This window comes from Melozone crissalis, unplaced genomic scaffold, assembly GCF_028551555.1.
Source record: "Melozone crissalis strain CALT ecotype California unplaced genomic scaffold, PUWL_Pcris_2 ptg000004l_1, whole genome shotgun sequence".
NCBI lineage: Eukaryota > Metazoa > Chordata > Aves > Passeriformes > Passerellidae > Melozone > Melozone crissalis.
Window position 1 is genome coordinate 14,432,875 of NW_026535782.1, and position 14,284 is coordinate 14,447,158.

General features: G+C 35.2%; 1 protein-coding gene across 1 annotated transcript in view; it reads left to right on the plus strand.

Moving 5' to 3' along the window:
• Window positions 1-14,284, plus strand: part of CADPS2 (calcium dependent secretion activator 2) — a 284,927-nt gene that overhangs the window by 220,483 nt on the left and 50,160 nt on the right. Inside the window, exons 18-20 of the mRNA XM_054272587.1 lie at window positions 4,916-5,019; window positions 6,565-6,573; window positions 8,571-8,727. Coding sequence (XP_054128562.1) covers window positions 4,916-5,019; window positions 6,565-6,573; window positions 8,571-8,727 — 270 coding nt within the window. The remainder of the gene's footprint in view (window positions 1-4,915; window positions 5,020-6,564; window positions 6,574-8,570; window positions 8,728-14,284) is intronic.

Genomic DNA, 14,284 nt, shown 5'->3' on the forward strand with positions numbered 1-14,284 from the left:
GGTTTCAGCTTCCTAATTAAAGCTAAATTCCACTATTTGTATAAGGCTGGATTTTGTTTCTAATGTGAAAAATGTAGAATGTCCTTCCAGATCTACCTCCTTACTTTTTCATGCAGGATTAATTCTGTGAGAAATTGCACAAAAATTTAGCACAGTGAAATCTAAATTATCTGTGGGGTTGATTATACCAGTTTTGGGTTAACTCTTCAGAGTCAGTTCAGGTTTAGTAGCAAACTAGCTTCAAGCAATCTTGCAGGTTTCACATGTTAAAAACACCAAATGAGTGGGCCCTGCTGGAGCAGAGTTGGCTCCATAAAGCTCAAATTATGCTGTGTCTGTATTGTCAATTATATTGTGTCCTGCTTTACTGTAAGCCCACTGAGGCTGTGAATTTGGGAGCTTCTCAGCATGCTTGCCCTTTTTCCAATGCCTCTGGCTGGAGATGGGCTGGCTTTCCTGAGACACTGGTTCTGGACATGGTTGTTAGAAGAGAAGGGGGAAGAATGAAATCTGAGGCAGGGAAACCAGCAAGGGATATGTGCTGTGTCACTGAGGGGGAGACTGGCAGGCCAGAGTCAGGAGTCTCCTTGTTGCATTTTATTCATAACCAAGAAAAAAAAAAAATGCCTCTCTAATGAGCAGATTCCTGTGTGCAGCAAATGTCAATGAGAAATTAATCACACATGTTTAACAGCTTACATGCTGGGGAGAAAATGAGAGAGGCGAATTGTGCATTTGTCTTCAAGGATGTCTTCAACTCTCTTGTGGGAAGAAAGCTTAAGGTGGGTTTTAGACACACTGATGTTAGGTTTTAGACATCCTGATTGTCTCAGCAAGGAGGACTGGGGAGAAGTTCCCTGACCTGTGTGATGCAGGAGGTGAGGCTGGATGATCTGACAGTCCCCTGTGGCCCGAGGCTCCGCTGGTTCATGAAGCAGTCACTTTTTCATTTCAGCAGTGCTTCACTCAGTTAACTTAGCTCATTTAACAATATTGCTGGGTACCTGTGTGACTCACTGGTAATGCATACTTGAGAAAGCATCCATTATTTGCAAAGCTTCGTTTGCTTTTTCATTTTGGCAGGATGTGAAGCTGGAAACAGATGATTGATGGCTTTTTCTGTTTATTTTCTCAAAGATGTCAAGCAGCATATTTACTGACTTGACTCCTGCTGCAACTTGTTAGTTTGAACAGTGTAAACACATCTTAACAACCTTTAGTAATTGTGGGAAGAAAGACATCATGAATATAATGAAAACTGACAGCACTGATTTCCATTCCTGTAATTCCTTTATGCTTACGAAGACAAGCACAGTATTTAGCTCAGGTGTTTTGGAGGGTCTAAAACTGCCAAATAAGAATTTATTGCTACTCATATTTCATATACACTACTTGCTTGGCTAAAAAAAATATTCTTTCTTTATTTCTCAAATTACTTCATAGCCCTTTATGTATATACACATGTAACTGGTGGATATCCATAAGATATATTCCCTAGAATTTGAAAGGTGTTTAGTTACAGAGAAAAATGGCTAGATGGTGTGGTGACTTACATATGGAGAAGGAGGCTTTACATGAAGCTTTAGTGAAATATAGGGAAGTCTATATCATGCAAAAGAAATAGCATGTACTGATTTATTCTGTGAATAAGTAAACCAAAAAAAAATTAAGAGAGATTTGTCCAAGAATACAGACTGATACAGATACAGTCCAAGGATACAGACTGAGTACAATTCTCTACCACCTTTTCTTAAGAACAGATCTTCTAAGAAAATAATTATTTTTAAATTATTGCAAAAAGCTAGAAATATTAAGGGTAATTTGCATATATTTAGCTAGTAATAAATAGTTTCAGTGTAAACTAGTAAATAGCATACTGAGTTTTATGGAAACATGAAACTGGAATTGATTCAGTCTAGTATAGCCTACATTTTTAGTCTTTCCTGCCATTAAATATCAGTTGGAAACCTGCCATACTCAACTCAAAGGTCTATTTACAGTTTTCATACTCTTTTTCCTACTAAACATGCTAATCCTATTGAAAATAACTGTTCCTGAATATTAGTCCCACAATGACTGAAAACTTTAAAATGTCTGGTTTAAATCACTTGTCATGACTGATCTATTCTTCTGCCAGCATCATCCCTGATCAAAGGTAGGTCCTGTTCTTCCCAAGTGTTTCCACTCTGGGAACACTGAATTCCTTCATTGCCTGGAATGTGTGAACATTTCTGATCCTCACTTTCATCCTTCTTTTTATTAGGCTTATGATGCCTTTCAGACAAACACAACAACAAAACAAAACAAAACAAAACAAAATAAAACAAAAGAACCAACTCTTTTCCTTTTCTGATCAAAATCCATCACTTCAGCACAGATGACCAGAACTGTATTTCCTTAATGCCTTGTTCAATGTAATTGGTACTTGCCCAAGACCATATTTCTCTTCACTGTGATCTTATCACAGTGGTGGAGCAAGATAATCTCACAGTTAGGTGGTAAATCTCTTTTCTCCTGCTCTCCCTAGTGATAATGATATCTGTTCAACAGCCATTTTTAGGCCATCTTGAGCTAATTGCAAGTGTGGAATAAGTGAATTTATTCCAGAGCAAAAATGCAACATGAGATTCAACGTAATTATTAGAATTACTTTCTTAATAATGTAGAGGAGCCCTTATAGGATAGAATTTCTGAATATTTTACAGCTTATTTAGTTTCATTAGGAAGGTATGCAATTATGCATGCAATTATTTTGTTTACTTGGTAAGTGGTGAGGTAATGAAGATCAGGCTGAGTTTGCAGTAAAATGAGTTGTTTATGCTGAAATCAGATGTTCCAGTCATGGTCTCTATTAATATCCCTGGTTTATTCCTAAGACTCATTAACATCAGTGACACTGCCAGTGATGTATCTTATCTGTATGAATTGTACTTGCTATGTGTTCAGGGAGGGGAGGACACTGATCACTAGGAGAAAGAGCAATTTCAGTCCAGGATAAGTGTAGAAACCACTGGTTTAGTCTGAATCCAATAGTAGTCTTTATAATATAAAACCTAAATAATAGGCACTTGGCTGATCCTTGCTAATCTCTTTTGATTCACTATGGTTGTTGTTGTATTCATGTAATCATTGTACAATATAAGAATTGTAAAGGCAATACAGTACAGTATTATAAACAGTGATCTTGGCATTATGAATGTATTTTTGTGCCTTGTGTGTGCTTTGTGCTTGACCCATGTTCCTACACTAACTCTTTCTTGAGCTAAATTCTGGTTTTAGAAAAAAAAAAGTATTTCAACATATCTGGTTATGTGGTCTCTTCTATTAAGAATTGAAAAAATTCTTTGTAGTTGCTTCAATAACTAGTTTTCCTGCTTGGTTTTTGCATGCAAACAATGTGGGGTGTTGGTAACTTTGAAGTAGGTGTTTGCTGGAGATTCTAATCCAGTGTTTCTTCAAAATTGCATCAAAGCTCTATATTTCATTGTTGTAATATGCATTAATGTGTGAGTGCTGGAGAACTGGACAAGGTCACCTGCCTTTAAAATATCTGCAGTGTTGCTTTGACTTGCTATAAATGTCAAGTGCTAAAAATATTTATTGCATGCAGATTGATATTCTTACTAAAACCAAGGAGATTATGTGAATTGTTTCATTTATCTGCTAATGGTCTGTGTAATGATGAATGCAAAGTGGGAAGGGAATGTCACAGAATTTTCTGCATATGAAGGTGTGTATTCACGTGATTTGCTATCCATATGAAGATGTGTATTCACATGATTTGTGATCCATAAACTTGCACAAAAAATGAGAGAACAGAATTCCTGAAATCCACTTTACCTTGTTATCAGCTTTATGAGTTCTCTGCAAACCTGGTTAATGTGACCATACATTTATGCTTAGCAACAAGAACATTTTTAAGCAAACAAGCTCTAATAGCTAATGCTGAAGTTATCCCTAACAATGCAGATTATGTAGTCAGACAAGTTACTTTTACTGACTAAATTTAATGTTTGTGGAAAATTCTGTTGGACTCTTCCCTTATCTCCTGTGATTCTTCCTGAAATATAGTGCTATGATTTTTTTAATTGCAAGCTAACTTTTGTTTCATTTCCCTGTAAGTATTTTAGTTACATTTGGTTTACCTTTGTTGTTTCCTTTCTTTTTGAAGTCTTCTGGGTAGAGTAAGTGACCCTCATGTAATTTGTAACTTTTGCATTTGTACTTCTTCTAGGTGGAATTTTTAGTAGGCTTGTGTTAATTCTGTTAAAAGATCCTTATTTCCTAATGCTATTTTTCATGGTATGGTATTGAAAAGAATTCAGATTCGCCTTTACTGATGAACAGCAGGTAGAAAATTAGTTATTTGAATAAGTAGTTACTAGAAGTTAGTTGTATGAATTATTTTGGTTTGCATTTTCTTATTTTTAAATATACCTAAAATGGAATGTCTTCTTTTGATTAAACATTTGGAATTTCTGACTGCTGCAAAAGGTATGAATTTTGCTGATGACAGTAATGAGTCAACTGGTGAGAAGACATTGTACTGATAATAACAAAAAAGGTCTCCACTATCTTCTGTCTTTGTATATATGGCCTTGAAGAGAAAAAGAACTTCCTTATTGCAAAAGTTGAGCATCTAATACACTGATGCACCTGTTATTTCTCACATCTTAAATCAGATAATGTTTACAGTGACCACTGATGCTCTTGTGAATTATTTTCTCTTTTTAGTAATCTGGACATTCAGCTCTGTTTATGTGTATTAAATCATTATCCTTAACACTTGAAATTTCTTTTACTTTAGAAATTTGTCAGTTTGCAGCATTCCCATTAGTTTCTGACATAATTTTCTCTTACTGTAAATAATATTTGTAACTTAAACAATTTCGGTTTACATTTTATATTCATATAGAGGCTATGAATCAAGCAACTCCTGCAAGAAAACTGGAAGAGGTTCTTCACCTTGCAGAACTCTGTATTGAAGTATTGCAGCAAAATGAGGAGCATCATTCAGAGGTGAGGCTGTAATTGCATTTGCTGCAGAGAATGATTTGTTCCTGCATTTTTGCTCCTCTGATGCGAAGCAAGTCTGTCAAGAAACATTTTAGTTTTCCTTTCTGACATATGTTTAAGGCAGTTCACATTTACAGAGGAATAAGAGACTTGAAGCTTATGTAAAGTGAAGTGAAATAAATCCCTACTTCAATTCACTTGAATGAACTGTAGGTTTAGAAGTGAAAATTAAAGAGCATAAAAAAGAGAAAGCATCTTTGTGCTGGAGGTGCTGAAATGGTATGGAAAACATTCATAGCCTTATACAGTTTTTCCTTCCAACTTTTCACCTGATGTTCAAAATAGAAAGAAATATAACTGAATGCTAGTTTTCATCATGCTGTATAGATCTAATATGTATAAGAAAATAATGATAGGTATAATAATCTCATTTCCATTGCTCTTCTGTTGATTGGAAAAGTATGCTCTTAAACTTTTGCTTTTAAAAATGGCATTGTAAGGTAGAAGAAATGAAATAAAGCAATTTTATGTTTCTTACTTTCACATCTTTTCTTCATGATACAGAAACCACAACAGCTAGAATTCTAGTACCTCTTATGTCAAGGAGTTACAAAATCTAACTTGCCCAGAAACACTGGTATATATTATTGAAATTTAAATAATAAATACAGTTTTCTAAGGTTCAGGAAATTGTTTTTAAAATGTTCTCAAAAAACTCTATAAATATTTTTTTAAATATGCAAATGGATAAACATTATCTAGTATATATAGTTATAAAATATGATCATTCAAAACATCTGGTTTTATATCACACTATGGAATCTGGTTTTTAGCTTACATCTGTCATGTGTGAACTTGTTATAGATGTTTTATCATATACTGAAGAAACAGCTGTTTTGCTGATTTGAAATTAATTCCCTGGAGGTCCTGTTCTATGCTACTGTTGCCACTGTGTTACAGTGTAATGATTACTTAATAAAATGTATATATCATGGTCTTTGTCTTTTGAGGACCTGTACTACTGTAAGAAAATTGGACTTCTGTGGAAAAGAGCAGAGAAACAAAAGCCAGATCAAATCATACATATATGATTAAGCATCTCTGTTGAAAGATTGCATTCTATACTGCTTATTTGCAGTCAGAGATGTGGTGTTTTTCAGAAGGATAAGTATATTGCACGTGCCTTCAGAAAAATTTATTCAGCAAAAGTTTGCAATCTAATCTAAGGTACCTTGAAAAGAAAAAAGGTAATGCTAAGGTTATTTTCCCTTTCCTTTATTCATGTAATGCATGTACAATTTCACTGAAATTTATAGGGCATACAGAATTTCTGAGAAAAAGATTGCCAAATTATACATTCCCTACTCAAAAAAGATAATTAAGTCTGGTGACTTCACATCTTAATGTTATGCAAATATTCAGTGCTTGATGCTACAGTTAACAAAAAGGATCAGTAATCTCTAAAATAATATATCACATTTTTAACACTAGATTTTTTTTTCTTTTTTTTTAATTCATAACATTTACAAATTTCGGGGATTCCCAAAGGGAAGAGAGGTATGTGATTCCTGATGAACTAAGCATTGTTTTGCTCTGCTCATAGCATGGAACTGTGCATTGAACATGTAGCATAAAATGTTTTGATGATTTCTGGTGTTGCATAGCCACATTTATGTGCCTTCTAGAATCTCAGAACTCCATTCCTCCTTTAATGCAGGCAATGTTTCTGTTCTCCTAGAATGTGTGTCACCAATTGCTAATTGCTTTTAGCCTATTATTATCCATAGCAACTGTGCTGTTACATTTAGCTTTAACTTTTTTTTTTCTATTCTCTCTTGCTGCCCAAGTAATGATGCATAGCTCTTGAGAGAGAGTCAGAATTTCTGTCTGGGTTCAAAGTGTCATTTACAACAAGGAAGAAAATGGAAAGAAAATGTGCTCATTTTCTAGTTTTGATTTTGCTTTGTGTTGAAATTTTGGCAATATTTTCTGAATAGAGTTTTGCTTGCTTAGAAGGGTCCCCTGCCAGTGCCTATATACATATTTTATTTTCATGTAGCTATTTTCTAGAGTAAGAAGCCTGTTCTTTTAATTGACTCCTACTTAAATAGGTTCATTAATAAGAAATTTCTTCCACTTTGATGAAACTGAGAGACTCCATTTCAAACTCTTGCCCAAGTTTTTACAGCCTCATCTCTCCTCCTCACTGTGGTGCCAGTTGTCATCCTTCAGTCCTACCACTGGAACACACAAAGTACTTTTCAGTAATAGCAGGAGATGCTCAGCATTTCTTTCAAACTTTTGCCAATTCATCATCTCTCCATTTGCCCCATGTCAGAAAGAACTATAGGCAGTCATCAGAAAGTCCATCATGCAAAAACACATTTGTAGACCACTTTACAGAAGCTGTCTTTTATTTGATGCCATTTAGACCTGACTACATAAGTCTGCACCACCCAGGGCCTGCATTTCATAAATGCAAGTGAAGATTTATCTGAATTTATTTGAAGCTGGGGGGACTCAGCTCTTGTGTAGATCAAGCTACCTGTGTTCCATGCTGGCAACTTAAAAATATTCAAAATTATATATTCAAAATGAGTGGCATAAGTTTGAAAGCAGTGACATCTTCCTGTGTTGCATGTGTAGGCATTTCTCACTGTGATATGTTCTTATAAACCCTGAGCAAAACACTCTCAGCAGGATTCAATGCTCATCCTGTTTCACAAACTCCTTCCACCTTCATCTTTAACTCCCCTGATCCAGTGCTCAGCTCCAATACTGGCATTTTAAAGCCTAGGTTTATGTGCTGGTAAAAAGGTACAATAGTTATATGTCTTTAATGAAGAACTGGATTTACGTGCTGATAATATTTTTCACAGATTTCTTCTCTTCTTTAAGGATTGCCTAAGAATATAAATTTTTTACAGAGAAAACAGTTCCAACATGTTAAGTTACTGAAAATGAGTATGGACATTAGTGAACTTCTAAAGATTTATAGCATTTGCACAAGGAAAACTGGATGTCCTCCTCAGAAGAAGCTGACCTCTTTAAGGCAAAAATAGGAAGTAAAATTACTCTCTAGCTGTTAAAAAACACCCTCAGACTTCAAGGAATAAAATTTTACTATAAACCATCCTTTTTGATTACCAAATGAATGTAAAATGTATTCAAAAAGATTTATTTTAAAAAATAAATTCATCTGCTCTAGAATTTAATAAAATCAAAAGAAACATATACAGTCATTTTTTCAAGAGTAAGGCCTTCATGCTTTTCTTTGCTCTCTGAAAAAAAAAGTGTTTATATTCTCTGTCTTTTTTTTTGCTGTTATATTTTTATTCTGATCATATCACCTTTCCCACAATAATCTGTTTGATTTTTTTCTTTTTTTTGATGCAAAGTTTCATAAAATATTTTCACATTTTTCACTTGGCCCATTCTTCCTCCCCAGATGAGACAGGACATGATGTGACATACTCAGATGTGTTCTGCCACAGACAGAGCACATCTCTTGGCTTTGGCTCATGTTTAGTAATTTTATTTTGTCGTGTTTGCAGGCATTCGCTTGGTGGCCAGAACTGTTGGCTGAGCATGCAGAGAAGTTTTTGTCTCTCTATTCTGTTGACATGGATTCAGCGCTTGAGGCACAGCCACAAGACTCCTGGGACAGCTTCCCACTTTTCCAGCTGCTGAATAATGCCCTCAGAAATGACAGTAAGATCTTATTTTTTGTTTACATACTGTTTGCATAAGTTTTTTCAATGTACCCACACCTTAGAAATGTGTTTCCAAACAGGACGATGCTCAAAATAAAAGTGACGGTGCCTGTTTTTATGATACATGCCCTGGTGTTCCATCTCCTGCAAGCTGAGCAGTTTCTCTCTATCCTTGCACCATTTCACTCCTTATTCTGGCAGTGCATTAACCACTTGGTATTCACAGATTACTCAGTTTTGAATCAATTATGTACAAGTAGTAAAAGAGGTATTGATAGCTTACATTTAATCTATATTGCTTAAATAAAGTTGTAGTTTATATTTCTTTCTAAGCCTTCTAAACTTCTTTCACACTAGTTATGTCTATAAAGCTATAGTAGTGTTAGCATGAATGGAATAAAATGCACTCAACAAATTTTCTGTTTGGATCCATTGTCGGGCAAACTGCAACTTCAGAAACTTATTAAAATCACCATGATGGCAATTTAGGTTGCTGAAGAGGATGCAGGAATTTTTCAATCCTGCTGCAGATCTCAGAAGAGCTGGGCTCCTGAAAGGTGGATTGTGCACTACTTTAAGTGATGTCAAATCATCTAAAATCCAGATTAAAAATCTGAAGCCTGTATTAAGATGGGATATTCAGCCTATTTTCCTACCATTATACATTTTCAGTTAAGGAAGCACATCTCTAGTTGTGATGGTTCGTGCTCTTAAAACAATTCTTTGGTTTCTGAAAACTGTGTATATATTTTAAAGCAGTCTCCTTTTAAAGGATTTGTGACACCAGTTTTAACTTTATTGTTGTGTCATTTGTGTTTCTTTGAACTTTGGTTCCAACCTGAGAGAAGTGTTAGGAACAAACAAGGGTTGTCCTCACATAGAAGAGATTGCTAATAGGCTGCTGATTTTTCTTTCCTTAAAAGATTAAATGGACAATAATGCTAAGTTGCTAGAATAGGCTTAAGAAAGACATTTTATGAAAACTTCCATGTTAAAGCAACTCTTACAAATATTGTAAAACTTTAACTGAAGGAAATGAAACAACTGTTGTATGAAATATCACACCTGTATACCAATTTCAGTAATTCCCTAATGGTAACAGATATATTTAATGACAGTTTCTGGCAGGTGAAAACCATCTGGAAAATTACACACTTTTTCTTTTTCCAGAACTACTGGAAAGGAACCATGGAACTTAGTCACCTATTAATCAGTGGACATGTTAGCAAGTGGCAAGTGACCATTCTACCAAGAAGTGATTCCCAAGTGTAACATATCTCAGTGCTCATCCTTTAATTAACAGCCTTTTCACCTTTTAACTGCATTAAAAGCATTAGCAAGAGCTTCCCATGCTTATTTAATAAAATTTACAGTCTTCCAAGATAAAAAAAATAATTCTTACTTTACCCTAAGTGGAAATCTTTTCCTGAAAACTGTCACCTTCATAAAGATATATTTAGAAAAAAAAATCTAAAAAGGGAAAAACTGGAATGTGGTCTCATGAGGATAAAAAGGCTAGTGTTAATAATTAACAAGGAGAGTGAAGTGGAGTAAATTAGCCATAATAGAGCCCACAGTGACTGGCAAAGTCACCTCTCATTATCAAAAAACTCATTAGGAAATGAAGAGGTGGAAATCCCACTGGGTTATTCTCACTCTCTGGCTATATCAGAGATTACCTTTCAGACTTCTTTCAAATGAAGAACAGTTAGGTCACCATATTGCATATTAGGTTAATCTTCACTGAAATTTGGAGGACTGACACCTGCATGTTATTCTATCTTGAGAGCATTAAATGAGCTCTAAATCTTTGGTGCATGAATCAGTTTTCACATAAACCTGACATGAGAGAACTCCTAACAATAAAGAAACAGTCTTACATTTTACAGCATTAAAGAAAACTTGCATGTAAAACTATTTTTGCAACTACAAAACTAAAGTATAATAAAGAAAACTGTGAGATAATGAAAGTTCATATTCAAATAATACTGAAGGTGCTATTTTAAACAGTGTAAAAAACATTGTACAAGATTCAAGACGAATACTTCAAAGTCGGCATTCAGTTAACAATGAGAAAAAATGCATTTTCCAATATGGTGTATTATTTTTTTATGAAGAGAGGGGAGGATGGGGAAGTCCTGACTGAAGCTTCTCATTTCTTTCATGAGAGTCCATTTTGTGTCACCTTAAGACTCCATTTTTTCTGATCTTATTCCGCAAGGAAGAGTACATCAGCCATTGCATTCCCATTTAGTCTAACTGAAAAACTGTAAAGAATAGAGGGACGGAGGAGGATGATCTTCCCATCTTGTAAAATATTTCAGCTGTTCTCTTGAGAGAACAGCTCTCATGGGAACATCTAACTGCTAACATCTAACATCTCTCTTCTAACTACAAAAAGTGAATTAAAAAATTATATTCGCTGTGGAGATGAATAACAGATTGAAGATAAATTCCTTGTGTTTTTTCAAATTGTAAATATTTGAAAAAAATATTATAGCTGCTTTTATAGTATACATTTTAATGATCTCCAGAGTTGCTATTGTCCACACACAATTATGCCTGATTCTGATAAGCTTTGCAGACTGTCCACCAATAGAGTACTCAACATCTCTCTAGGACAGCAAAATTACTTTTTCCAAAATTAGATATTCATAAGGGGAAGAAGAACATAGTTGTCCCAGGATTGTATCTTATTTTCTGTAACGACTATGTTACTTTTCTTCCACAGAGCCTATAAATTGTGTTTGAAGAGGCCTGCTTTAGAGGGCAATTTATATTCTGTAGTTGTTTAATTATTCAGATTAATCTGGGTTTTAGTGCCCAAAAGACAGACCTATTAATTCCTCTTCATTTAACATGGTGTGAAAGATATTTTTAGGGGCATATGCCTAGTTGGTTGAAGTGTCTACATATTTTGGTTATAGAAGTCTTCCAACTCTATATTCAGTATTCTCATCATTTTCCTACCAAGTTTTCTCTGCAAGTGTCACTTCCTGACACTTTGTCCTGTGCTATTGCTCAGCATTGTTGCATTGCTACCTTGGCATGAACCAGTCAAAACCAGGGGTGTTATAAATGTGACTCATAATCTTCATTCTCCTTCAAGTATTACTCAGTGGAATGTCTGTGCACCTGCTCTAAAGGGCAGAGTCTGATGAAGCTGATTTAGAAAAAGCAGCATGTTGGATGTTAGCCTTTTGAAAGCCATCGCCATAATTATGGTTATTGACCACAAACAGGAATTCTTTGATACACTTTTTTCCACTGTTGTTGTTAGTAGCAGAGTGGCAAGCACCACCAAAGACAGAATCATCACCTTCCTGCTTTGTTACAGACTGTGTACCACTTCAGGACTCGAATTTGTGTAAAACATTGTGCCCTCTCTTAAACTAGAGGGTAGAGTTAGAAAAGAACTTGGATTTAAGGTAATCAGAGCAAACTGTATGCCCACCCCAATACCTCAAACCTTACACTTCTCATTCATTGTAGAGGGTATCTTTTCTCACATCAGGGCTCAGTCCTATTAGGAACTGCTTTGAAATCATAAATAGATATACAGCTACCTATCTTGGTTACTGATACTGAGAGTTAAGCTGCATTATTCCTTTACAGAATATTCAATAATCATTTTTCCTAATGGGACTTCTACACAAAGGTAAACTGTGCTATAACCTGTTTATGTCACTCTATCTTGTAAAGTTCAAATAAATTTTAACCTTGCTTTCACAAATCAAACCTCTAAATTTCACTTTTAAAATATGTCTTATATCTAAAAATACAAGATCATTTCCATTTAAATTGGAACACTTGCAATTTTTACTGCAATTTAACTAGCTGATTAAGAAATTCTCTTTGGAGGCAGAATATAAACAGCAAATGAACAGGAATATAAACTTTCTTTTCACATGTCATTGGTTGAGTTTCAATTGCTAGAAATATAATCTGGACCCTCAAGGATATTTCCTTCTTGAAATATACTCTTTCTTATTTTGGATTTTAAAATATTCCAGAAAATTCCGGTTACCTTTTCAGTAGGATCCAATTAAGAGCAGAATAATTACAGACTCTCTGACAGAGTGCTAGTTTTGTCAAGGGAAAGGAGACTCATGTTAATCTGTGTGATGCTTGCCTGCCTTGGATTCTGCAGAAGCTCTTGAGGACAGCATGACATGCTGACTCCAGGAAAGCCCCTGAGATGTGCCTGTATTAGTAAAAGCAATAGAAGCCTCTCTGCTTCTGTGGTACACAGGCACAGCAGATTCAATTCCTACTGTTGGAGATGAAACCTCATTCCAGTACTGAATAACTAGACTTTAGATTCATCTCTGATATTTTCTTGTAATATTTTAATATATTTCAGCTAATATGTTTCCTAATATGGAAAAAATATAATGGAAAAAATATAATAGTTTTCTTCTTCAACTTCAATATTTCAAGAATATCTAGTTCAGGTTTGATATCTGTTTCTATTCCCATCATGTGTTTTTCTTTAATATGGCCTATGCATTACCTTGCTCTGACATAGGCTTTCATTTTGTTGTTGCTTGTGTGAATATGCATGGCTCATATGATGGCTCATATGAAGAGGGTGTGAGGTGTCTATATTTAAAAGACAATGGAGAATTAAGCTACATAGCTTTGAAGACAAGTGGTAGTTGAGGGATCTGAAGCGTGGCATTTCCTCAAGGATCTCTTGTTTTGATGCACAGGTGGTACCTTTTGGCAAGATCAATTTTAATCATAGGGTAGAGTGCCATGAGTCTGATGATGATACTCAGCTATATCACTTCTCTCTGTGCTCTGAGTTCTTTCCCTGCCCTGCATTAATCCTTGATGGAGATCTCCAGATGGGTAAATCAGAGCTGCCAAGTCCTTAACCCTGGGAAAACAGAATGCTCATGGATCTGTTGATCCACCACAGTTCTTTTGTGGGTGTGTACCCACATACAGAGAAAATTCCGTGGAGGTGAAGTGACAATAAGTCTTGGCATAATTTTGGAAAATTTCACTTCTCTGTAAAGACTGGTGTCATGATGTTAGGAAAATGATTCAGCTTTTGAGCACCTTTATTGACTGTGACTTCTTAAAATTTCATGCTGGCTTCAAAATAACAAGTCACCTTCCTGCCCATGAGGCTTCATTACTGTAATTCCCAGAGCAGTGCTTGTAGCAGAGCATTTCTGCAGTGAGCTCAGAAAACACTGAACTACAGGCTTATCCCTTCAAGTAACTGTGATTGCCTGATTAATTACAGTTCTTCACTGGTTCACTATAAACCAGCAAGATTAATTTAATTGGCACAGTTGTATTCTTGCTGTTACTTTTCAGCTCAAAGTTGCCTTGAAAACTCAGTCTAATATGCAAATGGATACCAGCAACCTTTTGTTTCTCAAAGGCAGTGCTCATCAGCTGTTTACTGTGCAACTTCTGTAATATCCAAATCCTCCTCAGTCATTTTTGCTGCTTGTGAAAGGTGCTGTAGTTTTACGATATATATAAGATAATTATAAATAGAGGAAAATAACACTGTTTTGAATTCCTGATATAGAAAT